Raw genomic sequence first — 21,815 nt, forward strand, 5'->3', positions numbered from 1 at the left:
TATAGATGCTTCTTGACTTACAATGGAGTTATGCACTGATAAAGCCATCATAAGGTGAAAGTGTAGTGTGTCAAAAATGCATTTAACACACCTAACCTACCAAACATGCTTCATCAGCACGATGCACCACAGAGTATCTGTTGTACATCTTTGTGATTATGTGGCTGACTGGGAGTTATGGCTCACTGTCTCTGCCCAGCATCACAAGAGAGTACTGTACTACATATAGCTAGCCCAGGAAAAGACCAAAATTGAAAATTGGAAGTAATGTTTTCTACTGAATGCATATCACTTTTGCACCATTGTAAATTAGGTAAATCTAAGTCAAATCATCATAAGTCAGGTACCATCTGTAATAGAAAAGTCTACTCATTCTAAACAAATACAGTTACTACCTTAATGTTAACATAAATTTTATATATTTAGAACAGAACTGAAAATTCTAATTTCTAAGACTTTTGAGAAGATATAATATCAACTCAAAAATGGTCACACATGCAAACTGTGAACACTTTTTGCTTTTCCTTTATAAAAGCCAATAAATTAATAAGGAAACATAGTTTCATTTTCAATGAAATAATGTACACCCAAATTATGACCAAAGCATCAGATGAAAGTTGTTCTTAGTTACAATCATGCTAAATTGAAGAAACAATTCCTAATATATCATAATCACTTTTACATAAGAACATGGCCATTTAGAATTCATTATAATCTGTATGAATTATAACAGATACATACATGTGTGTAAACAGAGGGCTGAAACCATATCCCTGCACAAGGGACCTACTCTGTGTAGTTAAATTTTTAAAATTCAAACAGAGCTACAGTTTAAACCTGTCAGTCAATCCCAAAGAGCGATCACTGCCTTATTCCTCAGTTCCTGAGGGCCCAACAGATTCAAGGTCAACTGTGACTTGAGACTTGAATATGAAGGAGAGAAGGGCCTCCAAGCTACCTTTATTTGCAACCCAATACCTCAAAGTGGCTCAATAATAAGTCATACCACCAAATTATTTTGATTCTGATAGTAGAACTCTTGCTTCCATGCCCAATGTCCCATCTCTGGATCCATTCTAAAGCTTTAATTCAAAAAAAATTTTTATTGTTACTGTGAGATTGTTATTTCTTAAGTTTTAACCTCCCTTTTCTCATATTAGGAACCTAATTCTTTCATATCCTAATATACTAAAGAAGTAAAAATAAAGCCAAATGAGCCAGGCTGAGCTTTTTAATGTAACCCAGATCACCTTTCCTTCATAAATTGAATAAATCACTGATCCCAATGGAATGCTTCAATTCCATCCATTCAGATCTGTTTATAATCACAGAATGTAATTGTGACAAAAATCTCTTCAAGTTTATAAAAGGATTCAGCAAAATATTACTGTAGACTTGCCCAAAGTTGGGCATAAAACAAACAAGCCCCCCCACCTTCTACTGACAAGCTTCTAAGAATATCAGATTGTATAGGACGTGACACCAATAAAACACTTCTTGAAGAAAAATAGAGATTAAAACAAATGTCATTTTTAGAAGATTAGGTTATGTTCTTCATCAGGTTCCAAGATTGATATTGAGTATCTGCTGTTCAAAAATTATTTAATTTTTAAAACTCAATCATCTCTCTATTTGTACAGTTATATTTGTGTCCCTGGTCCCTCTGGGCATTTGAGTTTGCAGCTCTTATACAGATTATGGAAATGAGAACTCTGTATTTTAATTTCTTTCAATGATTTTATTTATAAAACTCTGCACTGAGGGGTGTTTGGGGACATTTGTCTTGGGAGAGTTTTAAGCACTGAGTTTTAATTGCTATTCTGTATACACTGAAAATTAGAAGCCTTGAAAATATTTACATGCTAATAACCTCTGGTGCACAACGCAAAAAACCCTGGCCACTGGAGCAAAGGTCCTACTTAAGTTCAATCAACATATGCTTCCCTTAAAAAATTCCTTCTTATAGTTTCTCTCTAATGTGAACTGGAAAGGAAGGAGCAGGTGGCTTCCATGTGTTTACTGAAAATATTCTCTTCCCTAGCAGAAATGTAACATTTAACTGTTATTAATATGAACATTGACTTTTATAATATATTTTAAATGTTGTTTATGAAGATTTGCATTGGGTTCACTTAAGGCAGAAATATTTTGGTCATATAAGCTCAAATGTCCTCCCTTACAGGGCAATGGGTGTCCCAGTCATGACACCTAATCCTCTTTTCTGTTGATTCAGTGGGGACTCTGAGAGATCGCCTAGATTGGCTCTCTACCATAATTCTACAAAAAATATTGAAATTGTTATGATACATCTGATCCAACCCCAACTGATCCCTGGGATTTAGGAACAATTACAAGGAGCCCATCCAGATAGGCTTCTGCAGAAGAGAAGTCTTAGAAAGGAAAAGGGTAATCTAAATAGTCCTGACAATTATTTTTGCTGTTACATAGATCAAGACATATTTTCTAAATCTCCCTCATCCTGGGAAGAAAGAACCATTTCCTTAATCTCTTTTTTCTAATCCACCAGGACTCATACAGATGGTGCCTGATGCTATCACCCTGGCAAAGATCCATCGCCATTCTGGACTGATAGGACCCCTGAAAGAAAACACCATCAAAAAGTGGTTCAGCCAGCACAACCACTTAAAGGCCGATTATGACAAGGTCTGTCCTGCTGCAACTAATTTTAAGTAATGTGCTTAAATAAAAATATGCTTTGGTTCATTAGGTATTCTGATTCATGGGAAAGTAAATTAAGTACACCTTGAGTTCTAATTCCCTCATCATCAGTCTCATAATAATGACACAGTTTAAATGACATATTAACGAGATAAAACATTTCTATGTTTGGTTTTCATTCTCAGTGAAATTCCTAGCCATTAATAAAACATCTCTTTGCTCAGCTGCCTCTCTTACAACAATTTCACCCAAGATGATGACCCCTTGAAACTACCTCCTTCAAGTAATTTCCACTTGTTTGTACACAATCTCTAATTTCTATAAATAACCACCCCTCCTTTGCTAAATACTTCGTTACTTGCTCTGCTTTTCTGTCTACCATTCTTGTGATGGTTTGTAGAATGCATAATTGTGTGTGTGTGTGTGTGTGTGTGTGTGTGTGTGTTTACTTTACAAAATGTACTGCAAACATTTTGCTCCCAGTTTATATCACTTTGACACCTGGTCTATAATGTACAGTTGTGCAGCTTCTGCTGTCTACTAGGCTCCTGAATGAAGGTTGAGTGTGACAAGAGTCAGGCCTAGTTCTACTTACCAACTCATGAACTTGTATAGTTTGGTAACCCAGAGCACTAATTCATCTAAAATTGTAATACCGGCCAATGTTAATTTGGTCAGAACTGCCCTAGGCACTGACAGCCTCTCATTCTGGAAGACTTTCCAGTTCTGGGCCCCAGGGATGATTGCTCACCCTAGCCAGCATGGGCCATGATAAGGAGACTGAGGAATTCCTCTGTTCCATACCACAATGAACTTGAAGGGAAGCCCAAAGCAGGGTTTTAGAGGCCAAATAACAAATAATGAGATGAGATCATCTTAAAATATGCCTTTTAACTATTCCTAAAATTTTAACTTGATTTTTGCACACACAGCTCTCATCGATGCTTTGAAGTGTATCCACATACATTTGCTTTACACAACTACCATGTATAGGACATATGTTACTATCTTCATTTTTGGGGGGGAAGAAATTCTAGACTGACAAATAAGTGACTTGATCAGGTACCTGAGAGCCCTGGAACAAAGCGATCCAAGGGTCCTGGCATGTATTTCAGTGTCACAGACTTCCACTGCAGCAAGTTGTCCATGTCATTCTGGGATACTTGTAACCTTTACACAACCAACCCCTCATGGTTACACAAAGTTGATGAGTGTGATGCATGTTCTTAAGATCATTTTTTTTTGGGGGGTGGACTATTTTTGGAAAGAAACCTCTGATTATTAAAGAAGCATAAGCCACAATTAATTTAGTGGTAATCTGCTTCTAGCCACACAGACATTCACTAATGTATATTGTACTGAAATACTTTCAGACATTAACTGGATAACCTAAGGGTAAACAGAATGTTACTAATATCTCAATATAGGTTTTCTGTATCCCCAAAATTCAAATATTTTAAAATGGTATTTAAAATATTTTAAATGTTGCCTCTGTAGAAAGACAGTGTTGGTCCATGTTGGTTTTTCTTCTTTTATTTTGAAAAAAAAAATCATTCAATATTGTATAGTTGAGGCATCAAAAAAAGAAAGAAAGAAAGAAAGAAATCCTCTCCAGTAAGCTAAGAAAATTAACTCCATGTGAATGAGACACTTTTTCCCAATTTCCATGAAAAAGAATGCTTATTGTGTGTGTGTGTGTGTGTGTGTGTGTACTTTACAAAATGTACTGCAAACATTTTGCTCCCAGTTTATATCACTTTGACACCTGGTCTATAATGTACAATTGTGCAGTTTCTGCCCTATACTGGGCTCTGAATGAAGGTTGAGTTGTGACTAGAGTCGTATCTTCTATGTCGTATCAAAAATCAGCCATTTATCCAGGCCCTTCTCTCTGCTAAGATACAGAAATTGTTCTCAATTGCTTTTCTCATTTATTTTTTACCATTATCTCTAAGGCTAACGCATTTTCTCACTTTTTTTTATCTATTTTTGTGTTATTATTTCTCAATTCATTAGGCCTTGAGGAACTTTTTCTATTCCTGCGCTGGCTGGTGTGTGGTAACGTTCATCCTGGGAGTCTGTGACCGTCACAATGATAATATCATGCTGATAAAGTCAGGCCACATGTTTCATATTGACTTTGGAAAATTTTTAGGTCATGCACAAACATTTGGAGGGATAAAAAGGTCAGTGCACAAATGTTTATTATAATAATTAAGCGATGTCCTAAGTACCATATAACATGTAATAACATAAAAACTCTGAAAATGACTTGCTTCCCATCTCTCAAATTCCCCTAGGCAAAATAAATGTGACTATATACCTAAGAAGAATGAGGAGCAAATTTTTGTTAATGAAACAAATTGGGTTTTTGCAAATTGTTAGTGGAACTGAATAAAATCATGCTAAGTGAAATAAGCCAGACTCAGAAAGTCAAGAGTTGAATGTTTTTTCTCATTTGTGGAAGCTAGAAAGATAAAAGGAATAATAATAATAATAATAATAATAATAATAATAATAATAATAATAATGAAAAGTGATTTCACAAGAACAGAAAAGAGATCAGTAGACTACAAGTGGGAGACAAAGGGAGGAGAGGAAGAAAAGGGAAAGAACTAGGAAATTATGTTATGTGCATGTATGAATATCACAATGCATTCTAATTTTATATGAAACTGAAAATAAATAGAAAGAAGACTAATAAAATAGAGGGAGGGTATGGGAGAGAGAAAGGAGGGGTCCAAAAGAAAAAGTACTGGGAATTGAAATGGAGAAAACTATGTTACATCCATTTATGAATGTATCACAATAAACCCCACTATTATGTCTAACTATCCTGCACTAATTTTAAAAAGTAAAAAAGAAAAAGTTAATAGACTAACTCAGCCTTCCCCCATGAGATACTAATCCCATCCCAGCTTGAGTTATTTGAAGTTATAGTTGTGCTTTCCTGTAGACCTTGAATAGACAGTGAAACCCGAGTTGATGCGCTCGTACATCTGGTATATAGTCCAAAGCATCACCACTGTTCTATCATAAAACTAGCACACCTCCCACACTGAATTAGCCTTGAATCATTCCACAAATGCAGAATGAGTACCTACCATTCGAGGGCACTGAGCATACAACAGCAAACAAAGCAGATGCCAACTCTGACTTCTTTGTAGTAGGGTGGACAGACAACTAAACAAATAAGTGAAGAAATAATATTAGGAAATGAGAACTTCCATTAGCAAACTAAAGCAGAGAAATGGTGTAGAAAATGACTGGGGCAGGGATACTATTTTAAAGAGGCCTCTCAGAGAAGACAAAGAGCTGGGTAATCAGTGGTCACCTGGTAGAGATCCATGAGAAGAGTGTTCCAGGATGAGAGATCACACAGAACAGCCCTTCTCAGTTGAGTTCTCCAGAAACCTAGAAATCCTATCTCCATGCTTACACCAACTCTGAGGTTGTCTTAAACTTTCTGACTTCTGTGAGAGAAAAAAACCACATCTCACTTACGAATGTGAAGGATTTCACATCCTGTGCGTAAACAAACAATCCCTTCTTAAGCTTTAATTGTGAGATTAAATAGGATTTACACCAGCAGATTAAATCAAAGGGCAGTTCAGCCCCAGCATTACTTAATAATTCTGGATAAAATTTGGCTAATCCCTACAGTGGAAATAAGAAATTCCTTTAGCCTTCTGATGCCGGTTGGCTTTCTTTTGAAGTACTGCTTAATCATATTCTTTATTTCTTTATTTTCTTTCACAAAGATACAAATTGAGTAGTTAGCAAATAGTGCATCCACAATTTCCACTCATTTCTCTGGTGACGATAATTTATATATAGTAATTATGAATATATCACATTGCATAAAAGATATTACTGCATAAAAGATATTATTGTAGCAGTAAACTATATTTTAACTCAATAATTCCTTCATGATGATTTTTTTTCTTATAGAACAGGCAATATTAAGAAAATCAGTTATTAGTGACGTTTATTGCTTTTCTCATTCATTGTTTCAAACTCTTATTTTTAGTCTATCTTTCCAGTCCATATGAACTTTTACAATGGCAATGCTAACCTTGCATTAAGTCTTTCTAGTAACTTTCTTTCTAAATACTTTTAAGGGTAGCATGAGCCTTGGTTAAACATGGCCACTTTGGAGCAGACTATGTTTTTTTGAATTCCATGCTACCACAGGGTCACTGTATGATCTTGACTCCCCTATGCCTTAGTTTTCACATTGATAAAACAGATTTTTGTTTGAAGATTAAGAGAATTGGTATATGGAAAGTGCTTTGAAGAGTGCCTAACACTGAGTGAGGGCTTTATACATGTTTGCTGTCATTAATTGTAAGTGTTCTAAATGAAGTGACAAGAAATAAGATCACATCTCTGGGTGATAGCTTCTTTTGTTTAAAAGGATCTAAATATCTGATTTGGGTGTCTTTTAAAATCTGTACATTGAAATTCATACTTTAACTATTAGTCACAAATCAGAGCCTTTTTCCCTCAGAGAAAAAGTAGACCAGTTATTAAAAATTTACACCACATACAGGACATAAATCCACTTAACATAGATGAAAACTCATTCCAGAATTCAACAAAATAAAATCTAATCTCCATCCTTTTCCTACCAAAATATGTATACAAAATGATCAATACGTTCAATGTCAGTCTTCTTACAACATACTTTAAGCCTTTTCAATTTTATCCCAATAGATCACCAATCATCTAATATAATTAATCTCAGCCTTTCCATCTAGATACTATTCACAGAAATCCCCTATATCTACAGTAATTTTGACATTATTTTCACTAATTACCACTGATGTAATTCTTTTAATTTTGAATTTGGGTATAATAATACTTAAATTCTTAATCTTCTCAATTTGAAACCATCTTCTTTTAAAAATAAACTTTCTTAACATATGAAAAGATTAATTTTATTCTACTTCAGTCATTCTGGTTCAGCACAGAAATTAATAATCTCCCACATGTTATGATTTACTTAAATGAAATTAGATGGGTCTCATTGGTCTGTTAATCATGATTGTTTACTAAGAATCACTGTAGTCCTTCTCACTCAAAGCAGACCTTAGCACTGTGAGTCTTCCACAAGGAAAGTACACTTTGTCATGTCTCACCACCTGTGAATGCCTTTAAAGATATCTTTGTATCTTAAGCATCTAGTACAGAAAAGAGGTTCAATTATGGTTGATGGAAAGATCACTCCAAAAGTGTGATCAAATTTACTTCCCTTGACTTCAGAAAGTTTTTCTAAATAAAATATTATTCAGGACATGCCATATTCTGTTGCCATAACTGGAAATTCACTTCAGAACTTTTTGACCTAAAGGTCATTCCATATTTGGGAGTCTGGGGAAGGAGACCCAGAGTTCCTACAGAGTGTCACAAAGCTAGTCCCTGGCAAGCTCCACACCACATATGAATGGAGCACTCTCCAGGGACAAGTCTGTCATTCCCCCCCTTCTCACCATTCCCCCTCTACTATTTCAACTTATCATTCCCCTGTTTTATGTTTCCTTTGAAAGCCCCATTATATTTACCTCACCATGGTAAATTTAAACAACTTCTCTGTTAAGAAACATTAATATTCTTCAAGAAGAGAATTTATAGGTTTTCATATGGAAAAAGTGAAGAAGAGTTTGAAAGAGAATAAAAGGAAAGGAAAGAAGGAAGAAGAGAAAGAGAACAACTTAAACAGTGTAAGGATTCTGTCTTCCTGTGCTCAGTGAGCCTACACCCCAGAGAAAAAAGAGCAAGGGTCAGATGGTGAGCCTAGAGCCTATGCAGCTGGTTTAAGGTAACATATGCCTGTCACTATAAGCATTTCATAGCCCTGACTCTAAATTTAGTCTTCAAAGAAAGACTACAGATGTTTCCTAAATGTGAGTCTACTACAGGAACTTCATCTTGTATCCAACTAAAGAATCAGTGCTCTGCTTTTATTGCTGGGGAAACTACCCATGGGGTTAAACTCAGCTAGAAACAGTATGCCCACTTCAAGCCCGACACATAAGTTTTGGTCATGCCTCTTGTAACTTCACGGGTGACTTCAATGTTTTCAGAGGTAATATGGCTATTCTTGGTTTTCACCTCATACCTAATTTCAGATCATACCCCTACTTAAAATATGACACCACAAAAAGCTCTTCACCCAAGTATTATAGCACTGATGAGCTTTTTCTCACATCCATTCTGACTTCTGTTCCAAGCATATGACCTCAATTCACCCCTCAACTCAAGCTCAAGGGGAACATACACGGCAATTTGAAGGATGTAAGCAGTCTCTTCCTGCCCTGTGGTGAAATCCTAATCCACTATCAAATCAGACCCAGTATATTAGACGTAGAGAAGTAGGACTGATAATCTTGAAGAGGGAGCTATTTAAACTACCCTCTTCAAATAAGAGGGATAATATACTTGAGTCAGTATCAGAAGTTATTAAGCAGTTAAAGATCAAGGCCTTCCAGCAGTCTAACTTAGGGACACACAGTGAATTTACAAAAGAGGCCAGACTAGAGGAGGTGGGGGTAAATTTTACATTTTAAAAATTATTGGTGAGACTCCCCTTAGTTAATAATTGCTGGGAGCTTGGAGATCTCACAGGAAGTTAAATGTTCTTTCTGTAATAGTAACATGCACCCTTATGTTCTCATTATATTGTACATGTGAGGTTTCTTGCATTGCCTAATTATACAAGGTTCTATCCTATCCAATGGAGATTGCAAGTTTGCCTTCTCAATTAACTCATGGATATTAGATCAGAGACTTGTGTTCTTTCTGTTGGGCAGCAAAATTTGCTCTTTAAAATGTAGGTCATGTATGATATCAAGAAAAGTGTAAGCTTAAACATCCCCCAAATGCACTCTAGTCATTTGTTTCTATGTTAATATCACTCACCATTATGCATATCTACAACTTTTAGAAATCTTAAAAACAAGATATTTTATTTTTACTATGGTATTTCCTGGTGACAAAAACATTTGAAATTTATGAAATTAATACAAATAATTTTAACAAAATATGCCTCTTCACTGAGTCCCACATTTTTGTTTCAGGGTACAAATACATCATTGAAGCATGTGTGTCTATCTTTTTTTTTTTAAACTGATTTTTATCAGTTGCTTTATAAAAAGAAGAAATATCTGTGTGCATAGAGTCCAATAGAAAGATTCTACTATCAAAAATTCTTGCTAGAATTCTCTTTCCTTTCCCCTCTTCATATCCCTGCCACCATCACCAACATTGAAGCAGATGGCTCCTCCCAAATTGCTGAGGCTGTGATGCAGCTCATTCCTGAGCTGGCACAAAGCAAGTGCTCTGTAGTGTGGTGCCACATCAAGTATGGGGATCAGACTCTAATGGAAATAGTCAAAAATACCTTTTAAACCTTCATCTAGCAATAGCTCTATTCAAACAGAAGCTCTTCAAGAACGCTCTTGCGTTCTCTCTTTTACAATGGAAGGCAGAGAGAAGTTTCAGTTATTGTCACTTGTTCAAGGTCATAAGTCATAGGTGACAGAACCATGGGAATTTGCCATGATAGTGTCACTTCTCCATGATCCCAATACAGCCTGTTCTCTCCAGCACTGGCACAGATGGCTGCTTCTTTAGTTAGTACCAAATGATATAGCTATCTCACATTTATGGCCCTGATGTATACTAAATTCATATCTTTAAAACCTACAACCAAATGTCTTGCAAGATGTTTGCACTGCAAAAGGCATGCAAAAACTGAGACTAAGTGTGAATGTAGCAGGGCAGCTCTCTCATCTACAGGCATTTTCTCTTTGAGTGAAAAGGCAGGCAGAAATGTGAAACTGTCTTAAAAAATGTTTTTAAATGACTAGTAGGCATAGCAAAGCTAATATGAGTTAAATACCTATGATATGTGATTATAATTTCAGAGCACATCCACATCTATTCTATTAAGCTTAGTGTAGTCAAAGACCACCCTGCACTACCGGGACCAAGCCCAGTGGTATTATCTAGACTGTATAATTCACATTTGAGGAAGTTGCTTCTGGAAACTATTGTACCCTTAAATAGCTTATGTGTACAATACTTAAAAATGGAACTTCATTTTCTGAGTATGTGCATATTTGTTTAAGGAACAATTCAGTAAATGAAAGGCTTTCATTGTGAAGATATAAGCACCTCAGCTATTTCAGAGTGAATTCATTGCAATTAGCATGGCTTGTCCATTCCCTCAATAATGTATTTTACATTTCCATTGTGGGGGCTAACAACAGGGGGAAGATTTCAAGAGCAAGTATAACATAAACAGGACTTAAATCAGTGGGGAAAGGAAACACAGCCTATGGTGGAGCATCTTGTGAATGTCAATGTGGACACCTAAGAGGACTGGGGGCCATAGCAACCCACTGCTCACTCTGCTACACGGCAGCAGTCAGTGTCAAACTGCTGAGCCAACAAGTCGTCACCATTTTCAAATGGATCATCCTGCTGGCCCTGTGATGGCACTGAAGTTCTGTGGCCACCTTCCTACTCTCCACAACAATTTGTACTTTATCTTTTCAAGATAAACATCAGATCCCTCATAAACAATTCTCTAAAGAGATGAATGTACCTCCTACTTTATTGAGAAAATAAAACCATCAGAACCAATCCTGCTCTTCTACCCAATGTAAAATCACAGATTTACATTTGCACCCAAACTTCTGGCTTTCTCTTATAAAACCAGATTTTTTTCTTTCTTTCTAAAGCCAAGAGATGCTTTGGAGCCACTTTCCTCCCTGCTTTGGGTGAACATTGTACTATCAATAATTCATTTCTTTCCTTCCATATTATCCTTTCCCTCTGTAATAACCTTTTAAGATAAACTTATCTCCTCAAAGTTTGAATAATTTTGTCTCCAAACCCCCAGGCTTCATACTGTTCTGCTGAACTTCACAAACTTCCTAACACCTTGTTCATAAACTTGACCTCCATTTCCTTACCTCCCATCCAAACTAGAGCCACTTCAATCTGGATTTATTCTTCATAAAATGTTAAGATCTGCAATGACCTCCGTAGTGCTAAAATCCAGCAATACTCCTTCCTCATTTCACCTGACTTATCCGCAGGTTCTAACAGTGTTGACTCCTTCCTCAGAATCTCTCTTCACTTGCTCTCTGCAGTGCTTCCTCACCTGCTAGATTTTCTCATCTTTTCAAATCCAATTCAAGATGATTTTCTTTTCTCACGCTGTGAAACGTTTGATCCCCTAGGACCCCCCTGAGCCCTCATCTCTTTATCACTTTATGGTTTCTGGAAACTAGTATCATCTATAAACAAGGCTTCTCTTCATGTCCATATCCAGATAACTCCTAAAACTTTTAATTTTATCTTTTGAGATCATTATAGATTCACATGTAGTTGTAAGAAACAATACATACAGACCCATATACCCCTGATCATTTTCCCCCAGTGATACCATCTCATAGCAGTTACCACAACCAGGCTACTGATACTGTTTTAGTCAAGTTACAGAGCAGTTTTGTTCCCACCAGGATCCCTCATGTCACCCTCATGTACCTTCACCTAGCTTGTTCACACTCTCTGCCTTTATACCCTCATCCCCTGGCAACCACCAGTCTACTTTCCATTTCTAAATAATTTTGTCATTTCAAGAATGTTGCATAGGACTAGGGTTATAGCTCAGTGGTAGAGCGCTTGCCTGGCATGTGGAGACACTGGGTTTGAATCTCAGCACTGCATATGAATGAATGAATGAATGAATAGGTCCATTGACAACTAAAAGAAATAGTTTAAAAAATGTTACATAAAAGGAACTATATAGAAATATAATGTTTGGAGATTGGCTTTTCATGCAGCATAGTTTGTAGATTAATTCAAGCTGTTATATTTTCAAAGCTATGTCCCTTTGCTGAAAAATAATATTCCATTATATGGGTATTCCACAGTCTGTTTAAACATTCATCTGCTGAAGGACATCTGAGGTACTCTAGGTTTCTGGTTATTATGAATAAAACTGCTATGAGCAATTCATGTATGGATTTCATTAACAAATATTCTCATTTCTCTAAGATAAATGCTCAAAAGTATAATTGTTGGTAGGTACATATTGCTTTGGATTTTAAGAAACTGCCAAGTGGTTTTCCAGAATGGCTGTATAGATCCCAAATTTTCACCAGCAAAGTACGAGTGACAGATTCTCCACATCCTTACAAGCATTTGATATTGTAATTTTTTTAAAAAAAATTTAGTCCTTCTGATGGATATGTGGTAATATCTCATTGTAGGTTAATCTGCATTTCCCTGTGACTAATGATATTGAACATCTTTTCATTGTAAATACTTCCCACCTACACATCCTCTCCCATGAAATATCCCTCAGGTCTTTTGCCAGTTTCCACATGTATTGTTTGATTTTTTTATTACCATTAAATTTTGAGAGTTTTAAAAATATATTCCAAATACTAGTACTTTGCTGCCCAGTTTCTAAACATCATCTTCCAGTCACTTAACATTGTTTTTCTCAGAGAAAAAGTCTTTAATTAAATTATTTGCCTAGTCTTAGATCCCAAAGGATTTCCCTTGTGTTTTTTCATAAAAGTTTTATAGTATTGTGTTTTATATTTACCTGTGAACTATTTTTAGCTAGCTTTTTGTTTTAGGTTTGAGGTTTAGATCAAGGTTTATATTTTTACCTGTGGGTACCCAAATGTTTCAGTATAATCTGTTCAAAGGAGTATTCTTTCTCCATCAAACTGCTTTTCAAAACGTTGTTAAAAATCAGTTTGGCAGGTCAGCTGTTGGACACTTCTGTAATCTCAGCTGCTTGGAGGCTGAGGCAGAAAGATCATGAGTTCAAAGCCAGCCTCAGCACCTGTGAGGCACTAAGCAACTCAATGAGACCTCGTCTCTAATATAAAAATATAAAATAGGGCTGGGGATGTAGTACAGTGGTTGAGTGCAATTCCCAGTACCAAAAAAAAAAAAAAAATCAGTTTGCCATATTTGTGCAGGTCTATTTCTATGTTATTCATTCTGTTCCACTGACCTGTGTGTCTCTACCTGCAGTCCCTTACTTAGATGACTTAGACAACAACCTGGCAAGAAATTGAGGTACCTCTTTATAGCCTAATAAAAGCAGAAGTCTAGGCTCCCCACCTTGCCCTTTGCAAGGTGAGGGGAGTTTTGGTCACACTCTTCAGCCGTGTTTGGCTGGAGTAAAGTGATTTTCATCCAACCATTTTATGTTTTGTTCAAGCTTCCCTTTTTGGTACTTTGGCTAGAGAGAACAGGCTTCCCTTGGACCATTTTTTGTCTGCACCCATTGGTATTTCTGCACATACTAGATCGTAGGCTTCTTCAGCCACTTGCCTGGAATATTAAAGGCAAAGGAAAACTCAGAAAACACACCACCATGCTGTTTCTTGAGTATTGATGTCTCCACTAGTGTGTCTTATTTTCTATGCCTTTAGGAGTCATTTTGTGTTTGTTTAAATATAAATTACAGGGATTTTTAGTGTAGTCAGTGGGAGGAACAAGGAGAAATATGCCTACTTCATCTTTTCAGAAACAGAAGATTGACTCACAAAATTTTACCTCCAGCCTACGTCTTTTCTCTAAGGTCCTAGACAAATATCTTCCTTGTCATCCACTTTTGAAAGTCTCCAAGGTCCCTCTAATGTAACTCACAGCTGAGCCACTCTGAAAGGTTCGATACAGTCTCTCTGCTACACAAGGAAATAAAATTTAATGTTATTCTTGGCACCTCTTATTTCTCACATTCCAAACCATAATGAAGTCTTTCCCATTTATTTCTTTTGGAGTTTTTTGTTTGTTTGTTTGTTTTGTTTTGTTTTTGTTTTTGTCTTCCCACTTCCCTGTATCTGTATGCCACCATCCTCTAAGCTATTATCAGATCAGATCAAACTTTCTGCAGAACTCTCCTCTGATCTACCCACATAACCCTCCAGATGTTTCTCCATGGTACTTCTAGAGCAATTTTTCAAAACACTATTGTTATTATTCAATACATTTATGTTGCTTTTAGAACAATGGGTTTTAAAGCTCTTTAACCTCACCTTTAAGCCTTGCACATATCCACTGTAGATGCTTAATAAGTACCTTTTGACAAATGACTTTAGTGCTATAAAACTGTAAGTGTATACCTCTCTAACTATGTTCAAGTCATCTAAAAGGCAGAAATAGAGCCTAAAACTCTATGTATCCTCAGTGTAGCAGCAATCTATAAATGCTTATGACAATGATCTTGGTATTCTAATGACTTTAAAAAAGATTATATCTATTACAAAACTTAAAGAAAAGCTGACACAAAAGTAACACAGACCAAGTTATTAACTATCCTGTATTTCTCAAACCAAGAGAACTCATTTACCCTTAGTTATTACTATCTGCTTTTCATATAAATATTCTAAAATGTCCAAGTATATATATACTTTTTAAACCACCAACTTACTTCTAATTTTTTATAGAAATCTATAAAAAACTCTAAGCATTTTTGCAGATTAATCATCTCTGGAAAAAAATTGTCATAAATTTATAAAGAATTGAATTTTGACAACAAAATGATAGAATCATAATAAGTTTGTTCACATGGTCTTCCTACATAAGTGTTTAATTATCACAAGCCCCTCCCTGTAGAATGGTGTTAATTTATTATTACATTCATTATATAAAGAGAATATCATCAAAATATTGTATCAGATATAAGACTATATAAAAGAAAGGAGGTATACTTCCTCTTCTCTTGAAAATCACACATGTCCCTTGGGTTGAAAAAAAATCCTAAGACTTCTAGCAAGGGATAATTAGAGAAGATGTCTTCCCTCTGGTAAGAAAAGATATTTTGACCTTGATCTCTAAATCAGCATTAGAGCATCAGGGAAGAAAGAGAAAATAAGACTGAGTGGGAAAAAATACAGGTAAAAGGTACAAAAGTGAGAACAGGTAATCTTAAACAATGGTAAAACTACTAATCTAGAAATTAATGTAGGGATTGTCACAATAAAAAAGTTCTATAGTGTATTTATATAACTATAAATGAGATATTTTCAACATATGATTTTTGGAATGTAATAATATAACTCTGATAGGTCAATCTCCAACCTTCCTTTTTGCCACAACCAATTTATACATCAAATTGGCATATAATTCTGCAGAGATACACTCTAAAACCTTAATTCTACAACCTAGGATTAGGTGTGCATTTGAGTCAACTGATAAACTAAATCACAATTAAAACTCCTACAGCCTACAGGAGTGGAATCGGATTTTATTTCATATGTGAGGCTTCTTTTCATTTATAGAAAAGTATAATTATATACTTTATATTTATAATTTATATTTATAGAAAAGTATAATTTTAGCTTAATTCTGAATTAAAAAATTCTTAGAACTATGCCTTAAAATTATATAGAAAAGATACAGCATTTTATTTTGTTGGACTTACTGAACATTTAGACTATGATAATGTTTATACATACAATTTGTTTCTCCAATTTTATGATTAGTTTATGATTTTCTCTAAGTTTGATATGCTTCTTTATATACTTGCTTTCTGTATGGTTTTTCTGTGTCTAATCTATAATGGTGGCTCCATAGAAGAAGGATGTGTTATCTCATGAAATGGAGCATAAGTTCAAAAACTTTCCAAGAGATAAATCAGTTTGGTCCATTTTATTTTTTCCTATTGAAAAGAAAAAAAAGTAAATCTATCATAACAGAAGGGAAATTTTTATGAATCTGTAAAATTTAAAATTCTTGTAAAATTATTTCCAAAGTTCCATTCAAGGTAGTAAACATAGTATAGAAAGTAGGAAAATAAATTGAAAAACTGTAACATATAAAATTAAGATTTTTTTCTGATTATGGAAGTCACTAAACTCTACTACATGTCAGCAGTAGTGGTGACTACAAGGTTATTGATATATAAAAATACTTCCAAATTCAAAGGCCCACTCATGCAGCACAGAGGTTCCGTGGAGACACTGGGAATAAATTAAACTTTAAAGTAAAGATGGGATTCCTTTTTTTGGGTGGCATTTTTTAATCAGAAGACAGAGATGTATCTATGACAAGGTTCATCTATGAGAATCCTCTTGGTCATTTAGGAACTAACAACAATAACTAAAATTTTTTGAATGCCTCCTGTATGTCAGGCTTATGTTCTAAGCACTTGTACATGCTTTAAGTCATTTAAGTCATCCAATCCAGGAGTCAAGTGCTTTCTTCCTGATATTACAAAGGAGGAGATGAAGGTCTGCATAAGATAACCTTCCTGGGGTCCCAAACTCATCAGTGGCAGGAACCTATTTGAAGCCTGACCCATAGGGCCTGTAGTCCCTTCTTTCTACCTGCAGTGTCCCTACTCATTGCTCTTCTCAAGTGCACAGCCCTCTCCATGTGTGAGGCATTGACCTACATCTTCACAGTTAGTGCTCACAGCCATTCTAAGAGTTGGGTATTATGGACCCATTTAAAGAGGAGGAAATTGAGACATACCAAGCCCAAGGTCAGAACACATGCTTTATCTCATGTTTTCAACACCTCTCCTCACAGCTTAGCCAAAGAAAAAGGACTTATAAAGTTAATTCATAGAAAATAGGTTAGAAAGTGAATAAAGGCCCAGTAAAAATTATTTTGACCAAATATTGAGAATTTTGACTTGGGAGTTGAGACATATTCCTCAGTGTGTGCTAAAAAAAAAAAATTGCTAAGTGGATGAATATAAAGTGGAATAAAGGTCTTGGTATTCTAGCCTCTCTTCTGGATGGCCAGTGGTAACATGGATCACAAAATATAATTTTAAAATAAAATGAAATGACTACAGCCAAGCAAAGCTAGTTTATTTTTATTTTTTTAAATGCTTTGCCTCCAGTTGGAGTCTATGTCCTCAGGTCCGCCACAAAATACCTGTTGTAGCTTTCTCTTGTTTTGAGAGAGAGAGAGAAAGAGAGAGAGAATCTTTTTTTTTTTTTTTTTTTTTGGTAGATGGACATAACACAATTCCTTTAATTTTTTTAATGTGGTGCTGAGAATCAAACCTGGGTCCCACCCATGCCAAGTGAGCGCTCTACTGCTGAGCCACAATCCCAGCCCCCTGTTGTAGCTTTCTGATCTAAATATCTACACTTCTAAAAGGCCAGATTCATGAGATTCTCCACTTTCTTATATCTTTACTAAAATAGCTAAGCAACAACAATAAAGAACACTCTTCTTTATTTTAAAAAATAAAAGGCCTACCTCAAAATATGCAACTTTTCTATTATGACTTGGTCTAACCTTACTTGTATGCAAGCTGCTATGCTCAAATTCAAAACACATTTTATTCCAATCCATTTTTTTAAAGACCTTCATTTTTTAAATAATTTTTACCCAAAACTATATTCCCATCATAAATGTTTCTAGAACTCAGGACAAACTGGTATCAAAACTGTTTTACAATTTCACTATCTAATGAGTGAGCTTCATCCAAGAGAAGTGTCTCCAATCATCTCTCTGCTGTTTCTGTTAGAAGTGTTAACACTTCATCTTGGGCCTCTCCAGTTTCAAATAACATAATAAAAAATGGAAACAGGACCACCATCTCTCTGATTTTCCCATCCTTGAGACTACAGGGCGCAGTATTACTTATATAACATGGCCTGTTCTTGTTCTTCCTACCTGATCAGCATTTTTATTGGGTCTAGTGTGAAATGACATATATCTATCTTCTTCCCTACTAAGGTTATGAGAGTAAATTGGTAACATTTATTTTTTTCATAATTTGCTTTCTAAAAGAACTTTTATTACAATATCTTAGCTTTTACTGAAAACACTTTTTCTTCAAAAGGTCAAGCTATCTTCTAAGAAGGAAGAATTCTTTTTTAAATATAGGAAGGTCAAAATCATGATCTGTTTTATAATTTTAAAATTTAACAGTAAATATACTTTCTTTAAAGACTTTGCATAGATATTATCTTATTATTAATTTGATCTTATATTTTAATAGATGATATTCCCATTCAAATATAATTGTGAATTAAACACCTGAGATAATATAGATCAACATAGTAACATAATATCCTTTCCTCTGTTGCAGCCATCAATTAGTAAATTTCTCCAGCTATCAACCAATGAAGGAGGTTCATCCGTTAGAGCAAAGAGAAAAATCACAAAAAATATTCAAGCAGAAATAAGTTACAACTGCATAATTTAACCTACAAACCATTTCTCCTTTCTCTTACAATTGCTATTATTTTTGGTTCATAGGGACCGAGCCCCTTTTATTTTTACATCGGAGATGGAGTACTTTATTACAGAGGGTGGAAAAAACCCACAACATTTCCAAGATTTTGTGGAGCTTTGCTGTAGAGCATATAATATTATCAGAAAACACAGCCAACTGCTCATGAACCTGCTAGAAATGGTAAGTCCTTTGGGGAAATAACAAAAATAATAAGCTTCATTCAGGTCTCTCTCTCAGTAGTCTATTTTTGCTAATGGCTTGGTGTTCCCCAAAGAGCTTTTCAGAACAGAAAGAAATGAACAAACTGAGAGGACCAGGGAACAGCTTCTAAACACACTTTTGATAATTCAATATGTTGAACTATTATTAATAATAGTTATTGTCTCAAATTTTCCTATTCCCAACAATATTGATGCACTCAGAGGTTATCCCAGTATATTTTTACTCAGGTTTTTAAGCACCTTAGATTTTATTGTGTGTAGTATTTTTCAAAAATGCTTAAAAATTCTCTCCTTTACATATCTATGGCAACCTAATGATGCAGACCAAGCAATAATTTTTCCTGGTTTCCTCCAATCTCTGCCCATTTGCCTGTTTTTTAGATTAAGAAACTAAGAGTCAAAATGTCAAGTGACTTGCTAGCAATTCAGAGAAGAGTACATTTAGTGGTATATATTGGGTCTATTGAGACATGATCCTATATGCTCTGTTGACTAATAGGGAAATTTAATATTTCTTTCCCCTGTTCAATCCAAAGAGATGAAGAAGAGTTACATGGGAGGGGGTAGCCTGAAAGAAAGATATTCTGGGAGAAGGATGTGATTCCCTTGGTTACAACATACACACCAGTAATTGCATCAATTTGTTGGAGAGAAGCATGCCACGGTCCATCAGAGTGGGGCATAGAGTCAATTCAAAGTGGTTAAAAGCTTTCAAAGGACAATAAATCTACTAGATGTTATTAAAGGCATAGAGTTAGAGGTTGGGCCTCTCTGAGTTTGAATCTAGCTTGACATTTTACGGATTCCATTCCTCAGAGTATATTACCTAATCCTAAAAATACTACTAAATGAAGATAATAGCATCTACCTTGTTGAGTTGATGAATAAATGATCTAATAATGAATACTTTGCCCAGACCGGGCACTGTTGTAAATGCTTTATGGATATTAATTGATTAAATTCATAATAATCCTAATTGATAACTAATATAAAGCATTTAGAATAGTACCTGTCATGTAGTAATGTTCAATTGGATAATATTATTATGCTAAATTCTTGTTACTTTACAAGAACACTGTTCAGTACAGTATCCTCTGGTCAAATTAAACCTAATCTCATTTAAATTTAAATTATTATTATGTAAATTAAAAATTCATTTCCTCAATCTCACTAGCAACTTTTTTTTTCTTCTTGGTACTGGGAATTGAATCCAGGAAGACTCTACCACTGAGCTACATACACAGTTCTCTTTTATTTTTTATGATGAGACAGGGTCTCATTAAATTGCTGAGGATCCCTTGAACTTGTGATCCTCATGCCTTAGTCTTCCGGATCACTGGGATTACAGATATGCACCAGCATTCCCAGTTTTATGAGTTACTTTTAAAATGCTCAATAAGTCTTGTGGCAAGTGGCACCATATGGGACAGCACCCATATAAAAACATCCTCCATCATCACAGAAAAATTCTAGCTAGTCCTACTGAATAAATGTTGACTTTGTTGCAACAATTTGGAGTCTGGTTTTAACTTTCAAACAACATAGCCACTGTACATCTTTCTACCTTGAAAAATAAAGATTTCTAAAAAACTAGAAACGTGTCCTTCATGTAAAAAGACACTTTGGTTTCTTCTTATGTAAACTGAATACAGAAGGTTCTGACCATCTCCAGAGTCTTCCAATTGAATTTCCAAAAACAGCCAATGATTCATACTGATAGTCTGCATTCTCTCTCCCAGTTCTATCAGACCATAGCGCTGCATGGGATGGCTTACAGATTATAATAAGCCGAGTTCATACTACAAAGCAAACTCGACAAGGACTAAGTCCGTGAACTTGACTCCAACATAGAGGCAGTATCAACTCTAATATCCCCTTAGACTTTAGCAAGATCAGTTCCTGAATCCATGAGCTCCTGTATGCTTACTGTATGACAGACACTGTGAATGATATGTCAATGTATATGACCTAGTCAGAGTTTAAAGTTTTTTTAATTTAGTCAGGGAGCTAAAATTGTGTATACAAGTAAATGAGGTGTCCAGCATTTCAAAATGTCTATAATGCTATAAATAACTGCATAAAAGGAGTAATTCTAAATTTTACCAACTGCCTTACCAGAGACATTTCAAAAATATACCTAAAGCAGAAAAACACAAATATAGCTTCTCGGTGACACTAAAATTATTCTGGATGACAATTTAGCAAGTTAAATAATATTAAAGGACAACCTCTCAAAAAATAGATTCAGAAAGCTACTGGTAGGTTTTTTCTCTTGTTTAATAAATTTTTCTACATACCTTAAAAATATTCAACATGTGTTATAATTTATTAAAGAATCATTAATGTCATTCCATATGTAATGCTATTTCATATAAAGGAAATAGATACATGGTATTTATTCAAAATAATTCCTCATAAATACTTTAGTTTTTGCAAGTTTCTGGTATATAATATATTTAAAAAATTGTTCTATGTTCTAATTTAATCAAGGCTTGACTTTTAGGCTAAGGAAAAAGTGTTAATAATGGAAGATATTAATTCAGATTAAGCATATAATCTTTGATTTAGACTATTAAACTGAAATAGTAGAGAAGCAATCTGGACCAGTTAAACCCATAAACAAACATAAAACATCAGTGTGCTGTTTCCTCAGTTTTTGATCATTTACCTTT

At 35.0% G+C, this 21,815-nt stretch overlaps 1 protein-coding gene across 2 annotated transcripts in view; it reads left to right on the forward strand.

Moving 5' to 3' along the window:
* Nucleotides 1–21,815, forward strand: part of Pik3c2g (phosphatidylinositol-4-phosphate 3-kinase catalytic subunit type 2 gamma) — a 330,538-nt gene that overhangs the window by 218,021 nt on the left and 90,702 nt on the right. For both annotated transcript variants that reach the window (XM_076852711.1, XM_076852712.1), the window contains 3 exons: nucleotides 2,528–2,664; nucleotides 4,696–4,865; nucleotides 18,946–19,102. In XM_076852711.1, the coding sequence (XP_076708826.1) occupies nucleotides 2,528–2,664; nucleotides 4,696–4,865; nucleotides 18,946–19,102 (464 nt within the window). The remainder of the gene's footprint in view (nucleotides 1–2,527; nucleotides 2,665–4,695; nucleotides 4,866–18,945; nucleotides 19,103–21,815) is intronic.

This window comes from Callospermophilus lateralis, chromosome 4 (assembly GCF_048772815.1).
Source record: "Callospermophilus lateralis isolate mCalLat2 chromosome 4, mCalLat2.hap1, whole genome shotgun sequence".
NCBI classification, from domain to species: domain Eukaryota; kingdom Metazoa; phylum Chordata; class Mammalia; order Rodentia; family Sciuridae; genus Callospermophilus; species Callospermophilus lateralis.